Source organism: Schistocerca piceifrons, chromosome 3 (assembly GCF_021461385.2).
Source record: "Schistocerca piceifrons isolate TAMUIC-IGC-003096 chromosome 3, iqSchPice1.1, whole genome shotgun sequence".
NCBI lineage: Eukaryota > Metazoa > Arthropoda > Insecta > Orthoptera > Acrididae > Schistocerca > Schistocerca piceifrons.
In genome coordinates, this window is record NC_060140.1 from 171,040,548 (window position 1) to 171,053,658 (window position 13,111).

At 45.5% G+C, this 13,111-nt stretch overlaps 1 protein-coding gene across 5 annotated transcripts in view; it reads left to right on the plus strand.

The window, feature by feature from the left end:
• Window positions 1–13,111, plus strand: part of LOC124789790 (proline-rich proteoglycan 2-like) — a 105,824-nt gene that overhangs the window by 50,212 nt on the left and 42,501 nt on the right. For 4 of the 5 annotated variants that reach the window (XM_047257260.1, XM_047257262.1, XM_047257261.1 and 1 more), the window contains one exon: window positions 11,108–11,287. The exons of the other annotated variant lie outside the window; for it this stretch is intronic. In XM_047257260.1, coding sequence (XP_047113216.1) covers window positions 11,108–11,287 — 180 coding nt within the window. The remainder of the gene's footprint in view (window positions 1–11,107; window positions 11,288–13,111) is intronic. 5 annotated transcript variants of the gene reach the window in all.

Sequence of the window (13,111 nt, forward strand, 5' to 3'; positions counted from 1 at the left end):
TGCTCTGCGGAACGTGATCAGGTGATTTGGTGTCACAGGGTGACAGGATATCTGTTGAGAGATCAGCGAATAATTTCCATTTACTAAAGGGAGGCATAGAGGGTAAAATCCGTAGAGGAAAACAGAGATTTGCATACATTCAAAAAATAAATGAGGACGTAGGTTGCAATTGCTGCTCAGAGATGAAGAGGTTTGGACAGGAGAAGAATTTGTCAGTGGTCTGATGAAGACGTATTCCATTTGTATGTTATTACCGAGTAACATGACAGCCGACCAAACAGTGCCGCGTAACTGGTCGCTTTACCCCTATGTGCCCCGAATTTCGCCGCACCAGCGAGTGAAGCTCACGCATTGGTTCCAATGGTTCAAATGGCTCTGAGCACTATGGGACTGAACATCTATGGTCATCAGTCCCCTAGAACTTAGAACTTCTTAAACCTAACTAACCTAAGGACGTCACACAACACCCAGTCATCACGAGGCAGAGAAAATCCCTGACCCCGCCGGGAATCGAACCCGGGAACTAGCTCACGCATTGTTCCGGGTTGTTATGAGAATTGTTAAAAAATTAATTCTAAGATTTCGATGTTATTGCAAGAGTTATCTTGTTGGACATGACCTTATTAAGAGTATCAGAAGTACAACGAATATTAACAAATGTGTATATTGATGGAGTGTTCTTATTTCAAAATAGTTGAAGCATATCTCTGGATGATTTGTAATGGATTTCTTATTTATACCATCTTACAAGCAAGAAGACAGCTTGCGAAATGACGTGGGTGTGTATCTATTTAAAACCTCAGTTAATGCGCTTGTGCCATTACAATGGTTGATCTGTGAGTCGTCGTATCATCCAAATGGAAAACCACACATTTTTTGTTCGCTAATGTAGATTGTTTCAGTTCCATCTTTCTAGAAAGCGTCTAATTACGCTAACCATTGTTTCTCATTTAAAAGTAAAAGCCATCACTCTTATTGTTGTGACTTGGCGAGACAGCCAAGTTACTAGGAGAGGAAGCCGAAACGCACGCGTTTAGCTCACGCAGGCTGGCGTGAGGTCTGGAACAGGTCAAGGTTTTAAAATAGTACGTGATTTCTGGAATACTTAACTTTAATCCATAATTGGTGAACATCGGTCTGACGGTACATGCATCACAAGATAAATAGCAAATAATTATGGTGCCTTGCTAGGTCGTAGCAAATGACGTAGCTGAAGGCTATGCTAACTATCGTCTCGGCAATTGAGAGCGTAATTTGTCAGTGAACCATCGCTAGCAAAGTCGGCTGTACAACTGGGGCGAGTGCTAGGAAGTCTCTCTAGACCTGCCGTATGGTGGCGCTCGGTCTGCAATCACTGACAGTGGCGACACGCGGGTCCGACGTATACTAACGGACCGCGGCAGATTTAAAGGCTACCACCTAGCAAGTGTGGTGTCTGGCGGTGACACCACACTTATCACCGGCAAATTAGTACTAATCTGGTTTTGTTGTAATTACACCTTCATCGCTCGCGTTTTTTGTCTTCAGGCTGCTCAGGTGTATGCACCTTTCATCTAGGAAAATCCTTGAGATTAAGTTCCTATCTTTTACAACACGTTTTCTTTGAGAAGTTTTTTATAGACTTAAAAGACCTACACATATTAGGGAATATGCACCTTCATATGCCAAACTTTTTTCGTGACATTATGCATCTAATAACTTCTTTCAAATGGGATTCACACCCTGTAAAATGTTGTTAATTGTAGCCAGTGTTTTGTTATTCCAATGCCACCTAGCAACTGTAAGTTCGTTTTCATTGACTGACTTCGGGAGTGTAGTGTTTGGACTAAATTAATCTCACAGTGTGTGATGACAGCTCATAATTTTCAAGCAGATGCATTTGAAGTTTGACATTAGGTGCACATTCATGATACATCTGTACATACTAATAACTTTGATAATATCCACCATGGTCGAAAGCAGCTGATGATGTACGACGTGTAGAATTTTGTGTAATTATTATAGTCAATAACGTAACACTGAATTTACCCAAGTGGGATGCGTATCATCTGAACTGTTAAATGAATTCTATCTTCCCCAAACACTCCAACAATATTGTGTTTGTGCGTGTGATTGGATCTTATGGGCGCCCAACGGTGAGTTCAGCAGCGCCCTTACACTTATTAAAGCAAACTTATGTAGAGATGAACTAAAGTTGTTTCATATGTATTCATGCGAAATGACCACACAGTCACTCTATCTCAGATGCACTCTTACGTGCACTAAAACATATTAGCAGGGGAGATAGATAATCAAGAAATTAAAACACAGAGAAAGCAAAACACAGGAGAGCCAACAGAAAAGCACAAGGAAATGTGACTGGCTGACATTGTATTCTTGTATAAAATTTATTTATCCGATAGTAAACAGTCATACTAAATAAAAATGTGATGTCGCTGTATGATACTTAATTTTCACTATTTTTACAAACCGTGCCATAGTGATTACCCAAGGCAGCTGTTAACAAACATTGCGTATTTATCTGTACGAAAGACTGAACAAAAATCACATCACAGGATGTATACTGTCCAAGACTGGTCGTATGTAAAATCGATAAGCGGTCTAAGATTTCCATTCAGTCTCTTGTTGACCAACCTGGTTTGCCAGTTGAAGATAACAAAAAGAAAGCAAAAGTTTTTAATTTCACCTTCAAGACATCGTTCACGCATGAGAATCGTGCAAACATAATGTCATTTGACCACTGGCCATACTCTCATATGGACGACATAGTAGTAGGGATCCCTGAAGTAGAGAAACCACTGAAAGATTTGAAAGCAAATAAATCACCAGATCCGGATGGAGTCCCAATGCGAAGAGTACTCTAAGGCATTAGCCCATTATCTAGCCTACATTTATCGTGATTCTCTCGTCCGACACAAAGTCCCAAGCGACTGGATAAAAACGCAGGTGTAGCCGGCCGGAGTGGCCGTGCAGTTCTAGGCGCTACAGTCTGGAACTGGGCGACCGCTACGGTCGCAGGTTCGAATCCTGCCTCGGGCATGGATGTGTGTGATGTCCTTAGGTTAGTTAGGTTTAATTAGTTCTAAGTTCTAGGCAACTGATGACCTCAGAAGTTAAGTCACATAGTGCTCAGAGCCATTTGAACAATTTGCACCAAGGGTAAAAGAACGGACACATAAAGTTACAGACCAATACTCCTGTATGTTGCAGAATCCTTGAATACATTCTCAGTTAGAAAGTAATAAACTTCCTTGAAGTTAAGCAGCTCATGTCCGCGAAAGCATCACTCGTGCGAAATTCGGTTTGCCCTTTTCTGACATGATATACTGGGAACTATGGATGAAGCGCAACAGGCAGATTACATATATCTACATTTCCGGGAAGAATTGGACAAGGTGACCCATTGCAGGCTGTTAACGAAGGTACGAGCGTATGAAATAAGTTCACAGATATATGAGTGGCTCAGAGACTTTTTACGTAGCAGAACCCAGTATGTTGTACTCGACGGCGAAGCAAGGGGAGTCTTCAGAAGTGGCCCAGAGAAGTGTGATAGGACTGTTGCTGTTCTCTAGGTACATAAATGATTTGGCGGACAGGGCGAAGCAATTCACAGTCGGCTGCCAGATTTATTACCGGTAGGTTCGAGCAACAAGTAAGTGTTACAGAGTTACTTCGGGAACTCGAATGGGAATCCATGGAGCGAAGCGGACGTTCTTTTCGTGAAACTATATCGAGAAAATTTAGAGAACCGAAATTTGAAGGTGACTGCTGGGCGATTCTACTGCCGCCAAAATACACTGCGCGTAATGACCACAAAGTTAAGCTTCGAGAAATTTGGGTTCATAGAGAAGCATTTAGTCAGTCGCTTTCCCTTCTCTCTATTTGTGAGTGGAAATGGGAAGGAAATGACTAGTAGTGGTACAAGGTGCCCTCCGCCACGTGCTGTACGGTGACCGTCCACCACCATCCGTACGGTAACTTGCGAAATATCTGTGTAGATGTAGATGTAGATGCTTACCGAAGTCTCCCACTGTTATATCGTCACAGATTTGTGCAAGGAATTATACAATAGGAAAACGGGAACACATAAACCGATAGATTATGTTGCTAATGAGCATCGCTTTTTGCAAAACCCGGTATCTGATCCACAACTTAAAATAAATTTAATTTAACGTTCGTAAACAGATTCGCTAACAAAATACTCGCGTATAGTATTCTTGAGTACTTGTCTCTGTGTAGGGCTTTCGCCAAATAGCAATAGCGCATTTAAAGAGAACAGTGAAAAAAAAAGGGGAAAAAAGGATTGCCCCATTTGTTGCGCTACCGTTTTGTCCAGAGCGTGGCCGTTACAGAGGTGCTCAGCGACCTCCAGACGGGGTTGTTACAAGAAAGCCGTGGCACATCAGGTATTACAATGCTTTCAGAATATCGAGAGCCTCATTTCAAGTAACAGATTAAACGTAGATCAAAAAAATTTAGAAATTTGTGGTAAGTTGCTATGGGACCCAACTGCTGAGGTCATCGATCCCTAGGCTTACACACTACTTAATCTAACTTAAACTAACTTATGCTAAGGACAAAAACATACCCATATCCGAGGGAGGACTCGAAGATCCGATGGGGGAAGGTGTGCGGACCGAGGCAAGGCGCGGCTAAACACAGATCAGCCAGCATATGTGTTGCTTTGTGATCGCGCGATAAAATTAGACAAATCCAGGACTATGTAGAGGACTATCCAGCAAGATTTTGTCTTCCACCGGCAGCTTTCGAACTTCCACTACATGCGCATTTGCAGTTTCCTCAGAAAGCTCTTCGTTAACAGAACCTGTCAAATTCTTCCAGGACAAATACACAGAGTGTTAATAACGTTTATTTTACCTACAAAGCTTCAGGAGTTTTCGCATAAAAAATTGAAAGGCACTATCTGTAGAATGAAATTCTCACTCTACAGCGGAGTGGGCGCTGATTTGAAACTTGCTGGCAGATTAAAACTGTGTGCTCGTCCGAGACTCGAACTCGGTACCTTTGTCTTTCGCGGGCAAGCGCTCTACCAACTGAGCTACCCAAACACGATTCACGACCCCTCCTCACAGCTTTAATTCCGCAGTGCCTCGCCTCCTGCCTTCCGTGTTCTAGTCTCGTTCTGGCACACAGTTTTAATCTGCCAGGAAGTTTCATATCAGCGCACACTCCGCTGTACAGTGAGAATTTCGTTCTAGAAACAACCCCCAAGCTGCGGCTAAGCCATGTGTCCGCAATATCCTTTCTTCCAGGAGTGCTAGTTCTGCAAGGTTCGCAGGAGAGCTTCTGTGAAGTTTGGAAGGTAGGAGGCGAGGTACTGGCGGAATTAAAGCTGTGAGGACGGGGCGTGAGCCGTGCTTGGGTAGCTCAGTTGGTAGAGCGCTTGCCCGCGAAAAGTAAAGGTCACGAGTTCGAGTCTCGGTCCGGCACAGTTCTAATCTGCCAGGAAGTGGCATTATTTGTCTTTACGACCGCTCAAAAACTATTATGGCGCACAAACGTCAGTCTACCGAAGCCATTTAAACATCCAACAATGAATGGCGGGAGAAAATGTCCCTGATACGTCATCAACTAATTGAGAGCGATGAGCAGGTTTCCATCTACCCCCCCCCCCCCCCGCCCCCACACACACTGGTGCATTCTGAATCAAATCAGAACTGATCAGGGCAGATGAGGAGCATTACCACAACAATGGGGACTGAAGTTCCCTACTCAAAGTGACTACACCAAAGAGAAGTAAACCGTACATCAAGTAATATTTGACTGTCCTTCAAAGCATTCATAGTGACAATGGATTACCTCCACAATTTGCCTACAGATCCTTTTGATTGGATTCCAGACATAGGGTTATAAACCCATTGTTAATGGGATATGGTGTGTATCTGTGTAGAAATCTATCTACAGAGTGAAAAGTATTTAAACCGACAAACTCTGGGAGGTTGTAGAGGAGATCAAAACAAATATTTTTCCCTAATGTCATTTTTTGCTATGAGGATTATTTAAACCGGTGGAGGCCGTAGTACGGTAGTCAGTTGTTACAGGCCGTATTACGATCTTCAGTCGTTGGAGGGCGTATTACGCTCTTCAGTTGTAGGCAACTGCTATCCACCAACGTAGTAGTGCATTATCGCTGGTTACTAATCGAGCCATACACCTGGAGTGAGTACACTGATATGGTTGGTGCGTACCACGTAGCGCACCACAACGGACGAGCTGCACGGCGGGTTTATCAACAACAAATCCTAATCGCCATATCGCGCATCATACGACCTTTGCTGCTGTGTACCAACGTCTGCGTGACACCGGGTCATTTAGCAGATTAGCTAGACAGGGACGCCATCGCACGGTAAGAACGCTGAAATTTGAGGAAGCTGTCTTGCAGCATGTGTAGCGGGATCCTTCAGTCAGTGCGGTTCTTCGTTAATGTGTGGGTCGGTGTTGTTGGGGACTGTTTAATTGGGCCGTATCTGCTACGTAGGCCATTAAATGGCAGGCACTATTACAATTTTCTCGCCAGAGCATTGTAGGAATTGCTGGAAGACGTCCCGCTCCCTATAAAAGTAGGGTAAACATAGTCATGTGTAGGGACTGTGGTTGTTGTGAGCGGACGCAAGGAGAATTGGCCACTCTTCGGGGGCAGGTGGAGGCTTTGTCTGTTAGGCTCATCGAGCTCGAGGCGCAGGCGTCGGCTCGTAGTGGCGTTGGGGCAACTGTGGTGAGACCTATGCCTACTTCGGTGGCCTTGGAATCACATGGAACCCCTGATGTCGCTGCGTCTTCCGGCAGTGAGCATCTTACCGGTCAGCCATCACTCCAGGGTGAGTGGCGGACAGTGGTGGGCTCGCGCGTGCCTGGCCGAAAGGCGAAGGTGGGATCTGGCCGCGTGGCAGCTGCCCTACCCCTTTCCAACAGGTACGGGGTGCTTCCTAGTGGTGATGACATCGTTTCCGAGCCACCACAGGATGCCTCGCCTGTTGGGCCAGTGGCCGATTCTCCGGCAAGGTCCCGACAGTCACAGAGGGCGGGCCTATTAGTTATAGGGAGCTCCAACGTTAGGCGGGTTATGGAGCCCCTCAGGAAAATAGCGGGTAGGTCGGGGAAGAATGCCAGTGTGCACTCGGTGTGCTTGCCGGGGGGTCTCGTCCGTAATGTGGAGGAGGCCCTTCCGGCAGCTATTGAACGCACTGGGTGTGACCGGCTGCAGATAGTAGCACATGTCGGAACGAATGACGCCTGCCGCTTGGGTTCTGAGGCCATCCTTGGTTCCTTCCGGCGGCTGGCTGATTTGGTGAAGACAACCAGCATCGCACGCGGAGTGCAAGCTGAGCTTAATATCTGCAGCATAGTGCCCAGAGTCGATCGCGGTCCTCTGGTTTGGAGCCGTGTGGAGGGTCTAAACCAGAGGCTCAGACGACTCTGCGACTATAATGGTTGCAAATTCATCGACCTCCGTTACTGGGTGGAGAACTGTAGGGCCCCCCCTAGACAGGTCAGGCGTGCACTACACACCGGAAGCAGCTACTAGGGTAGCAGAGTACGTGTGGCGTGCACACGGGGGTTTTTTAGGTTAGAGGGACCCCCCCTTGGGCGAAACGATAAAATACCTGACGGCTTACCAGAGCGGACATTATCATCGTTGATAAAGAACGTCCGTCCTCAGAGACCAAAAACAGGAAAAGTTAACGTAATATTGGTAAACTGCAGGAGTATCCAGGGCAAGGTTCCTGAATTAGTATCTCTTATTGAAGGAAATAGTGCGCATATAGTATTAGGAACGGAAAGTTGGTTAAAACCGGAAGTGAACAGTAACGAAATCCTAGACACAGAATGGAATATATACCGCAAGTATAGGATAAACGCCAATGGTGGAGGAGTATTTATAGCAGTAAAGAATTCAATAATATCCAGTGAAGTTATTAGCGAATGCGAATGTGAAATAATCTGGGTTAAGTTAAGTATCAAAGGTGGGTCAGATATGATAGTCGGATGCTTCTATAGACCACCTGCATCAGCAACCGTAGTAGTTGAGCGCCTCAGAGAGAACCTGCAGAACGTCGTGAAGAAGTTTCGTGATCATACTATTGTAATAGGGGGAGACTTCAATCTACCAGGTATAGAATGGGATAGTCACACAATCAGAACTGGAGCCAGGGACAGAGACACTTGTGACATTATCCTGACTGCCTTGTCCGAGAATTACTTCGAGCAGATAGTTAGAGAACCAACTCGTGAAGCTAACGTTTTAGACCTCATAGCAACAAATAGACCGGAACTTTTCGACTCCGTGAATGTAGAAGAGGGTATCAGTGATCATAAGTCAGTGGTTGCATCAATGACTACAAGTGTAATAAGAAATGCCAAGAAAGGAAGGAAAATATATTTGCTTAACAAGAGTGATAGGGCACAAATCGCAGAATATCTGAGTGACCACCATCAAACGTTCATTTCTGAGGAAGAGGATGTGGAACAAAAATGGAAAAAATTCAGAAACATCGTCCAGTACGCCTTAGATAAGTTCGTACCGACTAAGGTCCAAAGCGAGGGGAAAGATCCACCGTGGTATAACAATCATGTACGAAAGGTACTACGGAAACAAAGAAAGCTTCATCATAGGTTTAAGAGTAGTCGAATCATAGCTGATACGGAAAAGCTGAACGAAGCGAAAAAGAGCGTAAAGAGAGCAATGAGAGAAGCATTCAACGAATTCGAACATAAAACATTGGCAAACAATCTAAACAAGAACCCTAAAAAGTTTTGGTCATATGTAAAATCGGTAAGCTGATCTAAATCCCCTATTCAGTCACTCGTTGACCACGATGGCACCGAAACAGAGGACGACCGAAGAAAGGCAGAAATACTGAATTCAGTGTTCCGAAACTGTTTCACTGCGGAAAATCGTAACACGGTCCCTGACTTCAGCCGTCGCACGGACGCCAAAATGGAAAATATTGAAATAAACGATATCGGAATTGAAAAACAACTGCTATCACTTAGTAGCGGAAAAGCATCCGGACCAGACGAGATACCCTTAAGATTCTACAGTGATTATGCTAAAGAACTTGCCCCCTTTCTATCAGCAATTTATCGTAGATCGCTGGAAGAACGTAAAGTACCTAGCGACTGGAAGAAAGCGCAGGTCGTTCCCATTTTCAAGAAGGGTCATAAATCAGATGCGAATAATTATAGGCCTATTTCGCTTACGTCAATCTGTTGTAGAATAATGGAACATGTTTTGTGTTCTCGTATTATGACGTTCTTAGATAATACAAATCTCCTTCATCATAACCAACATGGATTCCGCAAACAGAGATCATGTGAAACTCAGCTCGCCCTATTTGCCCAAGAAATTCACAGTGCCGTAGACACTGGCGAGCAGATTGATGCCGTATTCCTGGACTTCAGGAAGGCATTTGATACGGTTCCGCACTTACGTTTAGTGAAAAAAATACGAGCTTACGGAATATCGGACCAGGTTTGTGATTGGATTCAGGATTTCCTAGAAGAAAGAACACAACATGTCATTCTTAACGGTTCAAAATCTGCAGATGTAGAGGTAATTTCGGGAGTACCGCAGGGAAGCGTGATAGGACCTTTATTGTTTACAATATACATAAATGACTTAGTTGACAACATCGGTAGCTCCGTGAGGCTATTTGCAGATGACACGGTTGTCTACAAGAAAGTAGCAACATCAGAAGACTCGTACGTACTCCAGGAGGACCTGCAGAGGATTAATGCATGGTGCGATAGCTGGCAGCTTTCCCTAAACGTAGATAAATGTAATATAATGCGCATACATAGGGGCAGAAATCCATTCCAGTACGATTATGCCATAGGTGGTAAATCATTGGAAGCGGTAACGACCGTAAAATACTTAGGAGTTACCATCCGGAGCGATCTGAAGTGGAATGATCACATAAAACAAATAGTGGGAAAAGCAGGCGCCAGGTTGAGATTCATAGGAAGAATTCTAAGAAAATGTGACTCATCGACGAAAGAAGTAGCTTACAAAACGCTTGTTCGTCCGATTCTTGAGTATTGCTCATCAGTATGGGACCCTTACCAGGTTGGATTAATAGAAGAGATAGACATGATCCAGCGAAAAGCAGCGCGATTCGTCATGGGGACATTTAGTCAGCGCGAGAGCGTTACGGAGATGCTGAACAATCTCCAGTGGCGGACACTTCAAGAAAGGCGTTACGCAATACGGAGAGGTTTATTATCGAAATTACGAGAGAGCACATTCCGGGAAGAGATGGGCAACATATTACTACCGCCCACATATATCTCGCGTAATGATCACAACGAAAAGATCCGAGAAATTAGAGCAAATACGGAGACTTACAAGCAGTCGTTCTTCCCACGCACAATTCGTGAATGGAACAGGGAAGGGGGGATCAGATAGTGGTACAATAAGTACCCTCCGCCACACACCGTAAGGTGGCTCGCGGAGTATAGATGTAGATGTAGATGTAGATAAGACAACGCATGTGGTTCCCACATGACGGGGCGCCGGCACATTTCGGTCGTTGTGTGCGTCGATTACTGGACCGACGGTTCCCAGAAACGTGGATTGGCAGAGGTGGTCCTGTACCATGGCCTGCTCGATCCCCAGATATGTCCCCTCTGGACTTTTTTCTGTGGGGCTAGATGCGCAACTCTGTTTACGCAACTGCTGTTGCATCAGAAGAGGTTCTGTTTGCCCGGATAGTAGCAGCAGCAGGAATAATTCAGGATACTCCTAGGGCTTTTGCCCGTGTCAGACAGAACATGATCCGACGGTGTAACCTTTGTTTACGTGTAATGGAGGCATTTTTGAAAATCTACTATAATTGAAAGTGGGTTATGTTAATGTGTTGAGTATTGGTCATAAAAAAATGGAAGAGTCTGTCGGTTTAAATACTTTTCATCCTGTATTTGTTCTAAATAATCATCTAGTATTTTCTTCATTGTATGATGAATAAACTGTTATAGTCGAAACTTGTGCTGGTAGTAGCTGTGCTAGACCTATGCTGTTGTTATGTTACCATTTTGTTGAACGACACACTTCAGTGCTACAGTGCTGCATGGTACATGTTATGCACAGAGGCTGTGGACGATGATGGCCAGTGGAAAAACACATGGCAGCCAGTGGCAGTAATGAGGGAGAGGCGGGCCAGCAACCACTCGCGACCTCCAAAGGGGCCTCCGCCTGGCAACCATTCAGGACGTCCCAAGGGGCCCCCACCCAGCAGAGGCCGCAGGCAGCTTCACCAACAGGCACCAGGTGGGTCGAAGGAAACTGGGTAAAAGCTAAGAAAACAGGCCTCCACACACAGGATGACCGGTCTACCAACCTGCTCATGCAGGGGGTTAGTCTCAATCCACTTGCCTGTGTGTGGCTGATGGGCATGCTGTCAGGTCTGTGGTTTGGGTGTATCAATTCCACTGGCATGCACCTACCTACTTACCATGACCACTACCTGCCAGCCCCCACTCTGTCAGCAGAGGCAGGTAGGGTCCCACAAGCAACTGATGGATTGAGTGAGCTGCTTGCCAACCTTAGCCACAGCCCTTCTGACTGTGTTTGTACACTGGCAAGTGCTTATATGGATGGAGTGTGGGCTAGCAGGTAACAGTCAGGGTGAGCAGGTAGGTACTTAATGGTAGAACTGACACATCCAAAACACAGACCCTACTGTGAACTCATCAGCCACACACGGGTGTGTGGGTATGGGCTGACACCCTCAGTGAATGGGATGGCTGAATGGTCAGCCTGTGCTTGGAAGCTTGTACACACACTATATTCAGTGCTAAGTTTCAGTGCAGGACCAGGCCACTCAGCTAAAAGTAGTTCTTGCTGGTGTTAGAGCTACCTTGTTTCAGCACATCGTTACCACAAAATAATCTGAGACACTGACGTCACATTCCTTGAAATATAGATGCACTGTGAAGCGTTTAGCAAGCATGGAGAAAGGACATATTTGTCTATATGTAGGTTTGTGATTTGTCGAGGGTGGCTGCCACCTGGCCCTACTGAAATTCGTTTTTAACCAAATAAAAGCACAATAGTAAAATTCTTCTGTAGCTACGGTACCTAACACGCACCAGTACCAAGTTGCTCGAGACGTTAATACACTGAAGCGCCAAAGAAACTGGTATAGGCATAAGTATTCACATAAAGAGATATGTAAACAGGCAGAAAACGGCGGTACAGTCGACATCGCCTATATAAGACAACAAGTGTCTGGAGCAGTTGTTAGATCGGTTACTTCTGCCGCAAAGGAAGGTTATCAAGATTTAAGTAAGTCTGAATGTGGTGTTATAGTCGGCGCACGAGCGATGGAACACAGCATTTCCGAGGTAACGATGAAGTGGGGACTTTCCCGTACGACCATTTCACGAGAGTACAGTGAATATCAGGTATCTGATAAAACATCAAATCTCCGAAATCGCTGCGGCAGGAAAATGATCCTGCAAAAACGGGACTAACGACGACTGAAGAGAATCGTTCAACGTGATCGAAGTGCGGCCCTTCCGCAAACTGCTGCAGAATTCATTGCTGGGCCGTCTACAAGTGTCAGCGTGCGAACCATTCAACGAAACATCATCGATAAGGCCTTTCAGAGCCGAAGGCCCCTCGTATACCCTTGATAACTGCACAACACAAGGCGTAACGCCTCGCCTGGGCCCGTCAACACCAAAATTGGTCTGTGTTGACTGGAAACATGGTGCCTGGTCGGACGAGTCTCGTTTCAAATTGAATCGAGCGGATGGACGTGTACGGGTATGGAGACAATCTCATGAGTCCATGGACCCTGCATGTCAGCATCGGACAGTTCAAGCTGCTGGAGGCTCTGTAATTGTGTGAGGTGTGTGCAATTAAAGTGATATGAGACCCCTGATACATCTAGATACGACTCTGACAGGTGACACGTACGTAACCATCCTGTCTGACCACCTGCATCCATTCATGTCCTCTGTGCATTCCGACGGGCTTGGGCAATTCCAGAAGGACAGTGCGACGCCCCACACATCCAGAACTGCTAGAGAGTGGCTCCAGGAACATTCTTCTGTGCATTCTTCTGTGCTTAAACACTTCCGCTGGCCA